The following is a 12,504-nucleotide window of genomic DNA, read 5'->3' as shown; positions in this document are numbered from 1 at the left end:
CCTTCCTCCTTAGCAGCTCAGCTGAGAGGAAGGTGGTGATCTGGGGCCAGGAGGTGGGGCTGCCCATGTCCCTGGCACAACCCTCAGAGGCTGGCTGCCCTGGAGGACCTCGTGAGCCTGCAGGAACAGGGGGAGCACAGCAAGGAGGAAGGAGGCCCTGGACCCATTCTGCAGTGTTCGTTCACTTGCCTGCTGCCTGCTGAACTGTGACCTGTGCCAGGCACTGAGCCGGGCCTGGGAATGTGATGGGGAGCAAGACAGGCCATGCTCCTGCCCTCCTGGGGCTTACTTTCCAGGGGGAGATAGACAACAAAGAAATAAGGGAATACACTGGAATCCATGGTGAGAGAGCAGGTAGGGAGTTAAGAGTGATAGTGGGGATGTGGCGGACTGTTTGGAGTCGGGGTCAGGAAGGCCTCTCTGAGGAGTGCACTTGAGCAGAGACCTGGATGAAGCATGGGAGCCATGACAACACCTGGGAAGGGCATTGCAGGCTGAGGGCACAGTAAGTGCATAGGCTGTGAAGCTAGTGTTTCCCAGGCACAGCGGGAAGCCTGGTCTCAGTAGAGCAGAGTGGGCCAGGGCTGGCAGGGGATGTGTGTGGAGGGAGAAGTTTGGGTCACATATGTGAGGGACTTTCTCCTCTGTGATAACATTTACTCCAAAAAAGTTGAATTTGATTAAACATATATTTTAGTATTAAAACTAAATATTTTGTGCTAAGTCAAATGAGAATACATTGAGCCACAGCATGACACAGTCTGATTCATGTTTTAAATATCATTCTAGGCCAGGCACTCTGGCCCATGCCTGTAATCCTAGCGCTTTGGGAGTCCGAGGCTGGAGGATCACTTGAGGCCGGGACTTTGAGACCAGCCTGGGCAACAAGCAAGACTCTGTCTCTACAAAATAATGACAAAATCAGCGGGGGATGGTGGCACACCTGTAGTCCTAGCCACTCAGGAGGCCGAGGCAGGAGGATTTATCTATTGAGGCCAGTAGTTCGAGGTTACAGTTACCTGTGATTGCACCACTGTACTCCAGCCTGGGTGACAGAGTGAGTCCCTGTCTCTAAAAAACAAAAAATATCACTCTGATATTTTGAATAGAGGCCATCACTTTGGCCTAAGCATGGCATGGCTTGGACCTGGGGGAGGTGGGGAGGTGAGAAGGGGTCAGATGGAGGATAGATTTACAGGTATAGCTGATGAGAGACTACCTCCCTGTCACCGTCCACTGCTTAGAAAGTGGAGCCCTCAGGGAAAGAGGCAGGCTCTGCCTGTCTTATCTTGTTCTGGGTCACCCAGAATGACAGGAGGAAGGTGGGGAAGACAAGGCCTGGCTTGCCCAGTCCCTGGGCCTGAACATCAACAGTTCACAAAGCACTTGCATGTCCCATCCTTACCACCAAACTGTGAACCAGGCAAGGAAAGTGCTGTTACCTCTGTGTTATAGGTGAGGAGACCCAAGTGCCTGGCCTTGAGAATCAGGAAGTATTTATAGACAAGGAAAGCACTGTGAGATCGTCGGGAATGAATAACACTATGATTCCTGCTTGTGCAAGCAATGTTTGTGGCCCATACAAGGGGGACCCGGCTGAGTTCTTCATGGTTGGGTTGTGGTTGACATTTTTTTTTTCTAAATTTTCTCTGGACATAATGCTGCTGATGGAATTTATAAAGAGATAGAGCATTCTCATTCCACTGGATTAGGCCAAAAAGTAATTGAGCTACTGAAGCTATTTAGAAGAAGAGCCTCTGATTGCATTGAAGCAGCAGCCAGCTCTGACTACAAAGACATCTCAGTTTCACTGTGCTGGCAGCAGGTCTGTGGCTGATTTAGGAGAGGGCTTTGAGATCATTTCTATCCATCCTTCAAATCAACAGTGTCTGCCTGGAGGAGGTTCCTGGTGAAGTTATTTTTAACTTCTGTCATGTCCTAATCAATTTTTCAAACATTCTTTACAGCTTAGACCATGCTCAGCCTCCAAGCAGCCTTGTCATCGACAAAGAATCTGAAGTTTACAAGATGCTTCAGGAGAAACAGGAGTTGAATGAGCCCCCGAAACAGTCCACGTCTTTCTTGGTTTTGCAGGAAATCCTGGAGTCTGAAGAAAAAGGTAATCAGCTCCATCTGCAGTCAGAGGCACTTGTTCAAGGTCAGATGTGAGAGTCAGTCATTGCGGAAGCACAGGTGAACACACTCTGGAGCCTGCTTTGGAGGGCATGGGCTTTTAAAATGCTAAAATTCTTTAAAAGAGATAGAGGGAGAGGGAGAGAGAGAGAGGAAGAGAGTGCTGACCACACTTTCCCATCTGGGTCTGTATTTAAGAAACTCCAGGCCTGGCCAACTGTGTCCTGTCACATGTGCAAGAGGATGCTAAGGTTGGGGTGAGCCTGACTGCTGTGGGAGCCTGTTGGTCTGTCCCTTGGCCATTTATTTGCTTTGAGCCCAGAAACAATACCTTGGTAGTGGCTGAGGAACTTCAGTGATGAAGGCCATGGGCAATGAGCAGCAGAATGAGAATGAATTAGTGTTCAGTGAAGCCAGGGGCTGGCTTTGCTTGGGGGCATGTGTTTGCATTTGCTCTAGGGTGGGTGGCCTCTTGAGGGCCCAAGAGCTCCCCCTTGTGGCCATGTTCTTATTCTGTGACCTTTGGCAAATCTCAGCCTTCCCAGGTCTGTTTTCTCATCTGTCCATCAGGGATAAAACTCCTTTCCTCTAAGATTATCATGGTCATGAAATGGCATAAGTTGTGTAAAACATCCATTATCGTAACTGAGTACTCGCTTCATAGTTATTGTGGTGTTTGAAATGTCATGAAGAGGCTTTCTTGTCCTTGGGGTGAGCTTTGATGTTGAGTCACCCAGGGTCACCCCGTAGGGTTCTGCAGGTCTCAGGAGACATGCTTCTCACTGAAGACATTATGTAATGTACACTTATTATGATCATGTTTAAGTGGACAGTGGTAAAAGTATCTTCACTTAATAACAATGCTATACGTCGAGAAATTGTGACAGGTGGATGTATTGAAGAAGGGATGCTTTATTCCCCTCACAAAGATGATCAGCAGCCCTCACACCCGCTTCTTCCCTGGTAGTTCCTCATCAGCACCTCCTGTGATGCTCATGGGCAGTCTTTTCCAGAGAGCTGGGTTTTGTACCCTTTCCTGGTCCCTGTGATGCCCAGTCCTCCACACTCTCTCTTCCTTTCTTGAGGCTTGGGCACTTCAGTGGGGTCTTGTTTTCTATGCCCTCTATCTCTCTCATGGACCCATCTGCAAAGAGACAGTGGATGCTCCAGTGAGGGGACACCTTGTGATGGTGAGTGTGAGACCTGCCTCAGCCAGGCTGCAAAGGGATTGGCATGTTGGCTGAGAGGCATGTGCCCTCTGGAAGATGAACCTCCCTCCTCAAAGTCCGCAGCCGAAGATTCAGCTTCCTGGGGAGCCCTTTCTGATAAGAAAGTTCTCTTCTGAACACACCCGACACCTGGGCTTCCTCCCCATTTGTGTGATTTCTTTAGAGAGAGCGGCAGTTTACAACCATAGGAAATTAGGAAACCATGGGCCATGTGTTTGCATGTGCTTCTTTTATGCTAAAATGATACTGTTCTACCACTGCTTTCCTCTTTTGCTTGGAGTAGCTGAGCAGCTGGGAAGTAATGAGCCATACTTCGTATCAAGTTCCAGTATTAGCTTTGCCTGACAAACAACTTGGGGGCCAACCCTTGAGGATGATAGCTTTGTAAAAACATGTGAGAAACCACAACTTATTTCACTCTTACGTGGATGTGAAACCCTTCAATGAGAGGCAAGGTCAAGTTCATCCGTGCCCAACTAGACATGCTGCAGAGCTCATCTCAGCTCACAGAGAAGGACCTGAGCATGGATTTGGAAGCTCCATGCTCTTCAAGATCTGGACTCCTATCCGGCACTCCAGCACCCAAATTTGTGGCTTCTATTCCCAAGGTTACTTCGTGGTCCTGGTTAGCAGCTGGTGTTCCAACCATCATGCTTACCTCCAGGTGACAGGGAGGAAGAAGGGAGATAATGCTAACTGGGGAGTTCCAATTTCAGATGAGCCAGCTTTCTCCTTCCCAGAAGTCCCATACTACTCTTCCATTTTATTGACCATGATTTAGTCACCTGGCTACACCTAGTTAGAAACGAGAGTCTGGGAATTAGGATTCTTTTTAAAAAAAATTTTAGCCCTTAATCTGGATGGTTCTTGCCCCAAAGAGAATCAAGATTCTGCTGGAAGGGAAGAGGGAGATAGCAAATCTTGTAGTTTCTCCTGTATCTCTTACTGTGTACCCACATTAAATCTTTACTGACAGTAACAGGATAAATTCCATTCTAAACATTCTTTACATGCAGAAGGCTCTTCGGGGAAGGAACCCAAATGCCTGTTTGTTTTTGTTTTTGTTTTTGTTTGAGACAGGGTCTTGCTCTGTTGCCCAGGCTGGAGTGCAGTGGCATGATCTCGGCTCACTGCTACCTCCGCTTTTCAGGTTGCAGCGATTCTCCTGCCTCAGCCTCCTAAATACCTGAGATTACAGATGTGTACCACCATGCCCAGATAATTTTTGTATTTTTAATAGAGATGGGGTTTCTCCATGTTGGCCAGGGTGGTCTTGAACTTGTGACCTCAGGTGATCTGCCCGCCTGGACCTCCCAAAGCGCTGGGATTACAGATGTGAGCCACTGCACCCGGCCCCAAATGCCTGTTTTTATTTGAGATAAAATGGTGAAAGGTTAAGGTAGTAAAAGCTGTTGATGAGAGATCCTGTCATTCAGAAACGCCTCTGGTTCAGAAAGCAGTGCTGCAGGGCAGAAAGAGCACTGGCATCCAGGATCTGCCTCTGACCTGCTGTGACATCTCCAGCAAGTTGCTTGCCTTTCTAAGCTCTAGTTTCTGCACAGATCCATTGAAGCTAATAGCCAGGACCTCATGGGATTGTTTACAGGGTTAAGTAAAGCCACATCTGTAAACTGCCAGGTGCACAGTGAGTAAGGCCCCTCCCTGAAGGAAGCTTGGCTACGGCAGTATTTGGTCATAAACCTTGAAGACCCAACACAAGCTGTCTCATTTTGGGTAAAATTCAGCTTCTAGACTAGGAGAAAGGGGCTCTTGGTTCCTCACCTTCATCTTGTTCTGGCTCAAATTCCAAAACTTGCAGGCAGAAGAAGCCGTTATATTAAAAAAAATGGTGAAATATACTTAATATAAAATTTACCATCTTAACAAATTTTAAGTGTACAATTTAGTGGTATTAAGTACATTTATGTGATTGTGCTACTATCACCACCATCCATCCATAGAACTCTTTTATTTTGCAAAACTGAAACTATTCCCATTAAAGAGTATTTCACCATTCCTCTCTCCTTCCAGCTCCTGGTAACCACCCTCCTGCTTGTCTCTATGAATTTGACTACTCTAAATACCTTGTATAAGTGGTGTCATGCAGTAGTTGTCCTTTTGGTCCTGGCTTAGTTCACTTAGCTTAATATCCTCAGGGTTCATCCATGTAGCATGTGTCAGAAATTCTTTCCATTTTAAGGCAGAGTATTATTCCATTGTTTGTGTATATTACATTTTATTTATCCATTCATCTGTCCATTGAAGGAGACTTTTAATGATACGAGGTTTGGAAGGAGCAGTCATGGGCTGAGAAAACACAGTGGTGGCCAGAGGCTCTGAGATGAGAAAACTGGAGACTTGTTCAGCAAGTACCGAGGCTCGTTTTGGCTGGTTACCCAGGGTTCCAGGTGAATCCTCGGGTAATCTTGAGTTAGATATGGGGGACCACCAGGTGCAAGGTTAAGAATCATGAGCTTTATTCTAAAGGTAGTGTGAAGCCATGCAAGGTTGTTGAGCAGTGAAGTGGACAGAAAAACAGCTGTGGTTTATTTAGCTAATTTTCACTTTTTTCCCAGAAATATTTGGGATACAGGGTTCACTGTAAGAAGAGAAATTTGGAAATTTTTGTAGTTGCCTGGAGTTCAAAGGAAGCTAGTATTTTCACTATAAGCTAGTTGAGAAGAAAGGAAGAGAGATTTCTCTGGATTAGCAGTGTTGGCTGGATATGCGAGAGAAAAAACCTTGAAGCCAACAGGTGGCACCGTAGGGCTGAACAGGCCACAGTGAGTCTTCTGTTGGGCAGGCAGCCTTCTCCCCCAAGCTGTGCCCAGTTTTATCCAGGTCAGGTCTCTTCATTCTAGAAACAGATGTGGATTCTCCTACCTAATGGAGATTTCATGTCCCTCCTGGCTTTTTCTCATTCTACCCTTTTGCAGCCTCTCTTCTTTCCTGGTGATTTTTCTATGGATTGAGTGGATTCCAGGTCTTTAAGTGTGAAATGTGAAAAAGCCCATTGCATAAGAGAGCCCAACCTCATTGAACTGGTTCTCAGCCCAATCAGTGCCTTTGCAAACTGCCCAGGTATGTAGAGATGCTGCCATTTCCTTCTTGTCATGGGCAGGCAGCCAGATGGCTTCATCAGCCAGAAAATGAGGGAATCCGTTTGGGATGCTTGAGGCATGATGCTTAGAGAAGATGCCCACCTAGGCCCTTCTGAGATCCCTCTAGGAAGGGCCAGGATCAGGGTGAGGTGAGGGAGGTACTGCTTTGAGGGCAGAATTTTTTTTTTTTTTTTGAGACCTCTGTCGCCTACGTTTGGAGTGCAGTGGCGTGATCTCATCTCACTGCAACCTCCGCCTCCCAGGTTCAAGCCATTCTCCTGCCTCAGCCTCCCAAGTAGCTGGGACTACAGGCACGTCCCACAATGCCCGGCTAGTTTCTGTATTGTTAGTAGAGATGGGGTTTCACCATGTTGGCCAGGCTGGTCTCGAACTCCTGACCTCAAGTGATCTGCCCGCCTTGGTCTTCCAAAGTGCTGGGGATTACAGGCATGAGCCACTGCGCCCGGCCTTGAGTGCAGAATTTAAGGGGGCACTGGAAAACTCAATAATCATGAAAAAAAATGACATTTAAATGCAATATTAAAAAAATTAATACAGGTAAAATATATGGTGAACAAAGTTGGAACTTTGGCCTCCTCCCAAAGGAAGGGAGGAAGGCTTGGGAAGGGCAAGAAGGTGCCTTAGGCTCGGGGAGAACAGAAGCACCAAGGTGGTTTCTCCTTATGCACCTGCTGGTGGGGCAGAACTGAGTCTTCCCCAAGCCCGTCTGTAGAGCTCACCACTTAAAACTATGGAGCCTCCTAATCTCAGCCCCATCTCATGTGCTGCCAGGTGGACATCTGTGTGCATCGGTTCCCAGCGATGAATAGTCCCAGCTCTGAGGGGGGAAGCCTAAGTCTGAGCCATGGCAGCATGATAGGGCTATTGAGAGTTCAGGCTGCATTCACATATACCCTCTTGTTGTTCCCCATAAGCCAGCCAAGTACCCCAAACCATCTCTCATATTGTATTATTCAGCAGTGGGTAACCTGTATTTATGAGGGCTACAGGATAGCTGTGGCTCTGCTGGGCTTGGCAGGGCTGGACCAGGCCCCCTGAGTCCTCTCATTCAAGCCCAGGGAAGGGAGAGGCGCTCTGGTGCTTGCTGTTTTCATGGCAGAGGCAATACCTCTGTGGGAACAGGGCCAAACCACACAAGTGCCCTTAGTGCTTTTGCCTGTGTAAGGCTCACATCTGCTCACGTTGGCTAAAGTCGGGATGGGGAAGTCTACTCCATTGAGAGCAGGGTTTCTCAGCCTTGGTGCTATTGACATTTTGGGCCATATGAGTCCTTGTTGTGGGGCTGCCCTGTGTATTTTGGGATGTTCAGCAGCATCCCTGACCTCTGCCCACTAGACGCCAGTGGCACCCCCTTTCACTGTGACAATCAAAACTGCTCTCTAGGAGACAAAATTGCCCCCAGTAGGGAACCACTGACTGGAGGTAAGCATGGCAAGAGAGGGGCGGGGTAATTGTGGTCAAAATACAGTCAACCATGTATTCTAAACGCCCCTTGTTGCTAGGCACAGTGGCTACTGGAGAAGCTCTGGTGGGAGGATCGCTGGAGGGCAGGACTTTGAGACACAACATAGCGAGATGCTATCTCTAATCAGTAAAAATAAACAATAAATGTCCATTGTGTGAACATGTGTCTCAGTTTTTGGTTCGGAAGGATTGGTCAGCATACAGGGACTCACTTTCTGAAAGAACAAGAGAGCTAAGGCCCTTGTCTGTCAGCCCCGCGATTGCCCGACGTGACTGCAGTCATGGGGTGACCCTCTCCTCATCCCCTCACCTGGCACAGGAAGCTGTTTCTTTGCTCTTGTCCAGTGGTTCTTGGATCAGTGGCACCTGGGAACTTGTTGGAAATGCAAAGTCTTAGGCCCCATCCTGGGCCTTCTGGCTCAGAAACTCTGGGGGTGGGGCCCAGCAATCTGTGTGTTAACAAGGCCTCCAGGTGATTTTTACCATTATTAATAGCTACCATGGTACAGGGCTTTGTTACCTAAGATGTGATGAGTGGGGCCTTAGGCAGCTCAGCATCTAGCTACTAGGGGCTTATTTTACACGCACTAGGCTGATTACAGAAAGGCTCCTTCCTCTGATCTGTAGGAGATGATTGTTATCTGCCTGCTGTTGCTTGCTGTATTCTGATGGTTTTGTGCTATCTGTGATGTGGATTTCTTTTCTTTTTTAAGAACTTTATTTTTAAATTTCCAACATTTAAGTTCAGGGGTACATGTGTAGGATGCACAGGTTTGTTACATAGGTAACGATGTGCCATGGTGGTTTGCTGCACAGATCATCCCATCACCTAGATATTAAGCCCAGCATCCATCAGCCATTCTTCCAGATGTTCTCCTTCCCCCACTCCCCACCATCTGACAGGCCCTAGTGTGTCTTGTCCCTCCACCATGTGTCCATGTGTTCTCATCATTCAGCTCCCACTTACAAGTGAGAATATGTGGTATTTGGTTTTGTGTTCCTGCATTAGTTTGCTGAGGGTAATGGCTTCCAGTTCCATCCATGTCCCTGCATAGGACAAGATCTCGTTCCTTTTTATGGCTGCATAGTATTCCCTGGTGTATATGTACCACATTTTCTTTATCCAGTCTATCATCGATGGGAATTTAGGTTGATTCCATGTCTTTGCTATCATGAATAGTGCTGTGATGAACGTAAGAGTGCATGTATTTTCATGATAGAATGATTTATATTCCTTTGGGTATACATCCAGTAATGGGATTGCTGGGTTGAATGGTATTTGTGCTTCTAGGTCTTTGAGGACTCACCACACTGTCTTCCACAATGTTTGAACTAATTTACATCCCAACAGTGTAAAAGCGTTCTTTTTTCTCCACAACCTTGCCAGCATCTGTTGTTTTTTTACTTTTTAATAATAGCCATTCAGACTGGCGTGAGTCGGTATCTCATTGTGGTTTTGATTTGTATTTCTCTAATGATCAGTGATGTCGAGCTTTTTTTCATGTTTGTTGGCCGCATGTATGTCTTTTGAAAACTGTCTGTTCATGTTCTTTGCCCACTTTTTAATGGGGTTATTTTTTTCTTTTATTGAGATGGAGTCTCGCTCTGTTGCCCAGGCTGGAGTGCAGTGGCACAATCTCAGCCCATTGCAACCTCTGCCTCCTGGGTTTAAGTGATTCTCTTGCCTCAGCCTCCTGAGTAGCTGGAACTATAGGTACATGCCACCACACCTGGCTAATTTTTGTAATTTTAGTAGAGAGGGGGTTTGGCTATGTTGGCCAGGCTATTCTCAAATTCCTGACCTCAGGTGATCCACCCACCTCGGCCTCCCAAAGTGTTGGGATTACAGAAGTGAGCTACTGTGCCCGGCTTATTTTTTTCTTGTAAATTTGTTTTAAGTTCCTTGCAGATGCTGGATATTAGACCTTTGTCAGATGGATAGATTGCAAAAATTTTCTCGCATTCTGTGGGTTGTCTCGTCATTTTGATGATAGTTTCTTTTGCTGTGCAGAAGCTCTTTAGTTTAATTAGATCCCATTTGTCAATTTTTGCTTTTGTTACAATTGCTTTTCGGGTTTTCATCATGAAATCTTTGCCCATGCCCATGTCCTGAATGGTATTGCCTAGATTTTCTTATAGTGTTTTTATAGTTTTGGGCTTTACATTTAAGTCTTTAATCCATCTTGAGCTGATTTTTATATATGGTGTAAAGAAGGGATCCAGTTTCAATTTTCTGCATATGGCTAGCCAGGTCTCCCAGCACCATTTATTAAATAGGGAATCCTTTCCTCATTGCTTGTTTTTGTCAGGTTTGTCAAAGATCAGATGGTTGTGGGTGTGTGGTCTCGTTTCTGGGTTCTCTGTTCTGTTCCATTGGTCTATGTGTCTGTTCTTCTACCAGTACCATGTCGTTTTGATTACTGTAGCCTTGTAATATAGTTTGAATTTGGGTGGCATGATGCTTCCAGCTTTATTGTTTTTGCTTAGGATTGTCTTGGCTTTTTGGGCTTTTCTTTGGCCAGGTGTTAATCTCCTGTTTTGTAGAAAAATAAACTGGGGACCAGAGAGGTTAAGTTACTTGCCCAGGATCACAGAGCAGAGTCACTCCAGTTCCCATGGCCTTGCTTGAACATATATTTATAAGTGGTTCTGAAGAGCTGAGTGATACTTATGCAATTCTGCCCTTCCTGGCCAATGACAGTGTTTTCCTCATTTCAGGGGATCCCAACAAGCCCTCAGGATTCAGAAGTGTTAAGGCTCCTGTCACTAAAGTGGCTGCGTCGATTGGAAATGCTCAGAAGTTGCCTATGTGTGACAAATGTGGCACTGGGATTGTGTGAGTATCTGCTTCCCACAGCCTTTGCAGACCCTGCAGGTTGGGTAAACCATGAAAATGTGGAAAGTGCTGGATGTTGCACATTTTGCTTGTGAGGGAGACAAATCCCTCCTGGAAAAATGCAACAGAGAGGCCAGAAAGGTCCTGTGTCCCAGAGCCAGGTTGTGAAGGTTTTCCTTCACTGCGGAGCCCTTAGGTTATGAACATGTAAAATGAGAAAAATCAGGGCTGCCCTGTTGAAGTAGGAGGGGTTTTTGGAAAAATGTCTCTGGACCCTGGGAAGGAGAAGCAAGTCCCTTATGATTGGAGGCCAGTTGGGAGGCCCTGGTTTCCCCTGTGATGGGTTCCTGGGGAGAAGCCCCAGGCCCCTGCTCAGGAAGGATGGTGCCATCTGCTCAGGTGCCACCTGCAGGTGCTTGTCACTGATGGAGTCCCTTCCCTCCCTTGCTTCTGTAGCGGTGTGTTCGTGAAGCTGCGGGACCGTCACCGCCACCCTGAGTGTTATGTGTGCACTGACTGTGGCACCAACCTGAAACAGAAGGGCCATTTCTTTGTGGAGGATCAAATCTACTGTGAGAAGCATGCCCGGGAGCGAGTCACACCACCTGAGGGTTATGAAGTGGTCACTGTGTTCCCCAAGTGAGCCAGCAGATCCGACCACTGTTCTCCAGCAGGCCTCTGCTGCAGCTTTTTCTCTCAGTGTTCTGGCCCTCTCCTCTCTTGAAAGTTCTCTGCTTACTTTGGTTTTCCCTCTGCTTGTAAAACATTGAGTCCCCTCCCTGCCTTGGTTAATTGACTCACACCAGCTGTGCGATGCCCGCTTTTACAATTAAAGGAAAACTGTTTTGTTCAGTGTCACCTTGTCAGCAACACCGTGTCCCTTCGCCCCGCCGTTCTTCTCTGCTGCATTTGGACATCAGCCAAATTTGAACCCAATCAAATATAACGTGTCTGACACTGATTTTGTTTTTACTCAATAAATGTATAGACTACAAAGCAGTGTGGTGTCTGTTATCTGATTATGTGTCCCATTTCCTACTCAAGCCTGATGAGATTTCTGAGGCCTGTCTTCTTGTTCTGGGTTTCTTGTTTCTCTCAGATTTACTGGCCTTTCCCCCGCAACTTGCATCTTAACAAGCTCTGTTCTTATATTTCTTCGAAGCTTGCTTGAAATCCTCTTTCTGTAATGCTAATATAAGATACCTAGCTCTGTTTTTTTTTTTGTTTTTGGAGACGGAGTCTCGCTATGTCGCCCAGGCTGAAGTGCAGTGGCGCTATCTCGGCTCACTGCAAGCTCCACCTCCTGGGTTCACGCCATCGTCCTGCCTCAGCTTCCCGAGTAGCTGGGATTACAGGCACCTGCCACCACGCCCGGCTAATTTTTTTGTATTTTTAGTAGAGACGGGGTTTCACCACATTAGCCAGCATGGTCTTGATCTCCCGACCTCGTGATCCGCCCGCCTTGGCCTCCCAAAGTGCTGGGATTACAGTCGTGAGCCACCGCGCCCGGCCCCTAGCTCTGTTTTAATGAAATGAAGTTTTCTTTGCATTGGGCTGTTCTGAGGCTTATCTGAGGAAATGAATGCTTCCCAAATAATAGGTGGGAGCATTAGCAGTCGGCTTGGAAACATTCCCTAGTAAGTCCCTCTTCAGGCTGGTTGCGGACATCACAGCTGCTCCCCTTCATGAGGGGCAGCAACCTCAGGAAAGTGTCCAGCAG

At 47.0% G+C, this 12,504-nt stretch overlaps 1 protein-coding gene across 3 annotated transcripts in view; it reads left to right on the top strand.

Annotated features, from left to right (window-relative positions):
• PDLIM1 (PDZ and LIM domain 1) overlaps positions 1-11,780 on the top strand; it is a 57,706-nt gene extending 45,926 nt beyond the window's left edge. For all 3 annotated transcript variants that reach the window (XM_063782029.1, XM_016918901.4, XM_063782030.1), the window contains exons 5-7: positions 1,968-2,119; positions 10,667-10,784; positions 11,241-11,780. In XM_063782029.1, coding sequence (XP_063638099.1) covers positions 1,968-2,119; positions 10,667-10,784; positions 11,241-11,427 — 457 coding nt within the window. In that variant the 3' untranslated portion in view covers positions 11,428-11,780. The remainder of the gene's footprint in view (positions 1-1,967; positions 2,120-10,666; positions 10,785-11,240) is intronic.
• Positions 11,781-12,504: the final 724 nt, after the last annotated feature.

This window comes from Pan troglodytes, chromosome 8 (assembly GCF_028858775.2).
Source record: "Pan troglodytes isolate AG18354 chromosome 8, NHGRI_mPanTro3-v2.0_pri, whole genome shotgun sequence".
Classification (NCBI taxonomy): domain Eukaryota; kingdom Metazoa; phylum Chordata; class Mammalia; order Primates; family Hominidae; genus Pan; species Pan troglodytes.
This window is presented reverse-complemented; position numbering and strand designations above follow the sequence as displayed.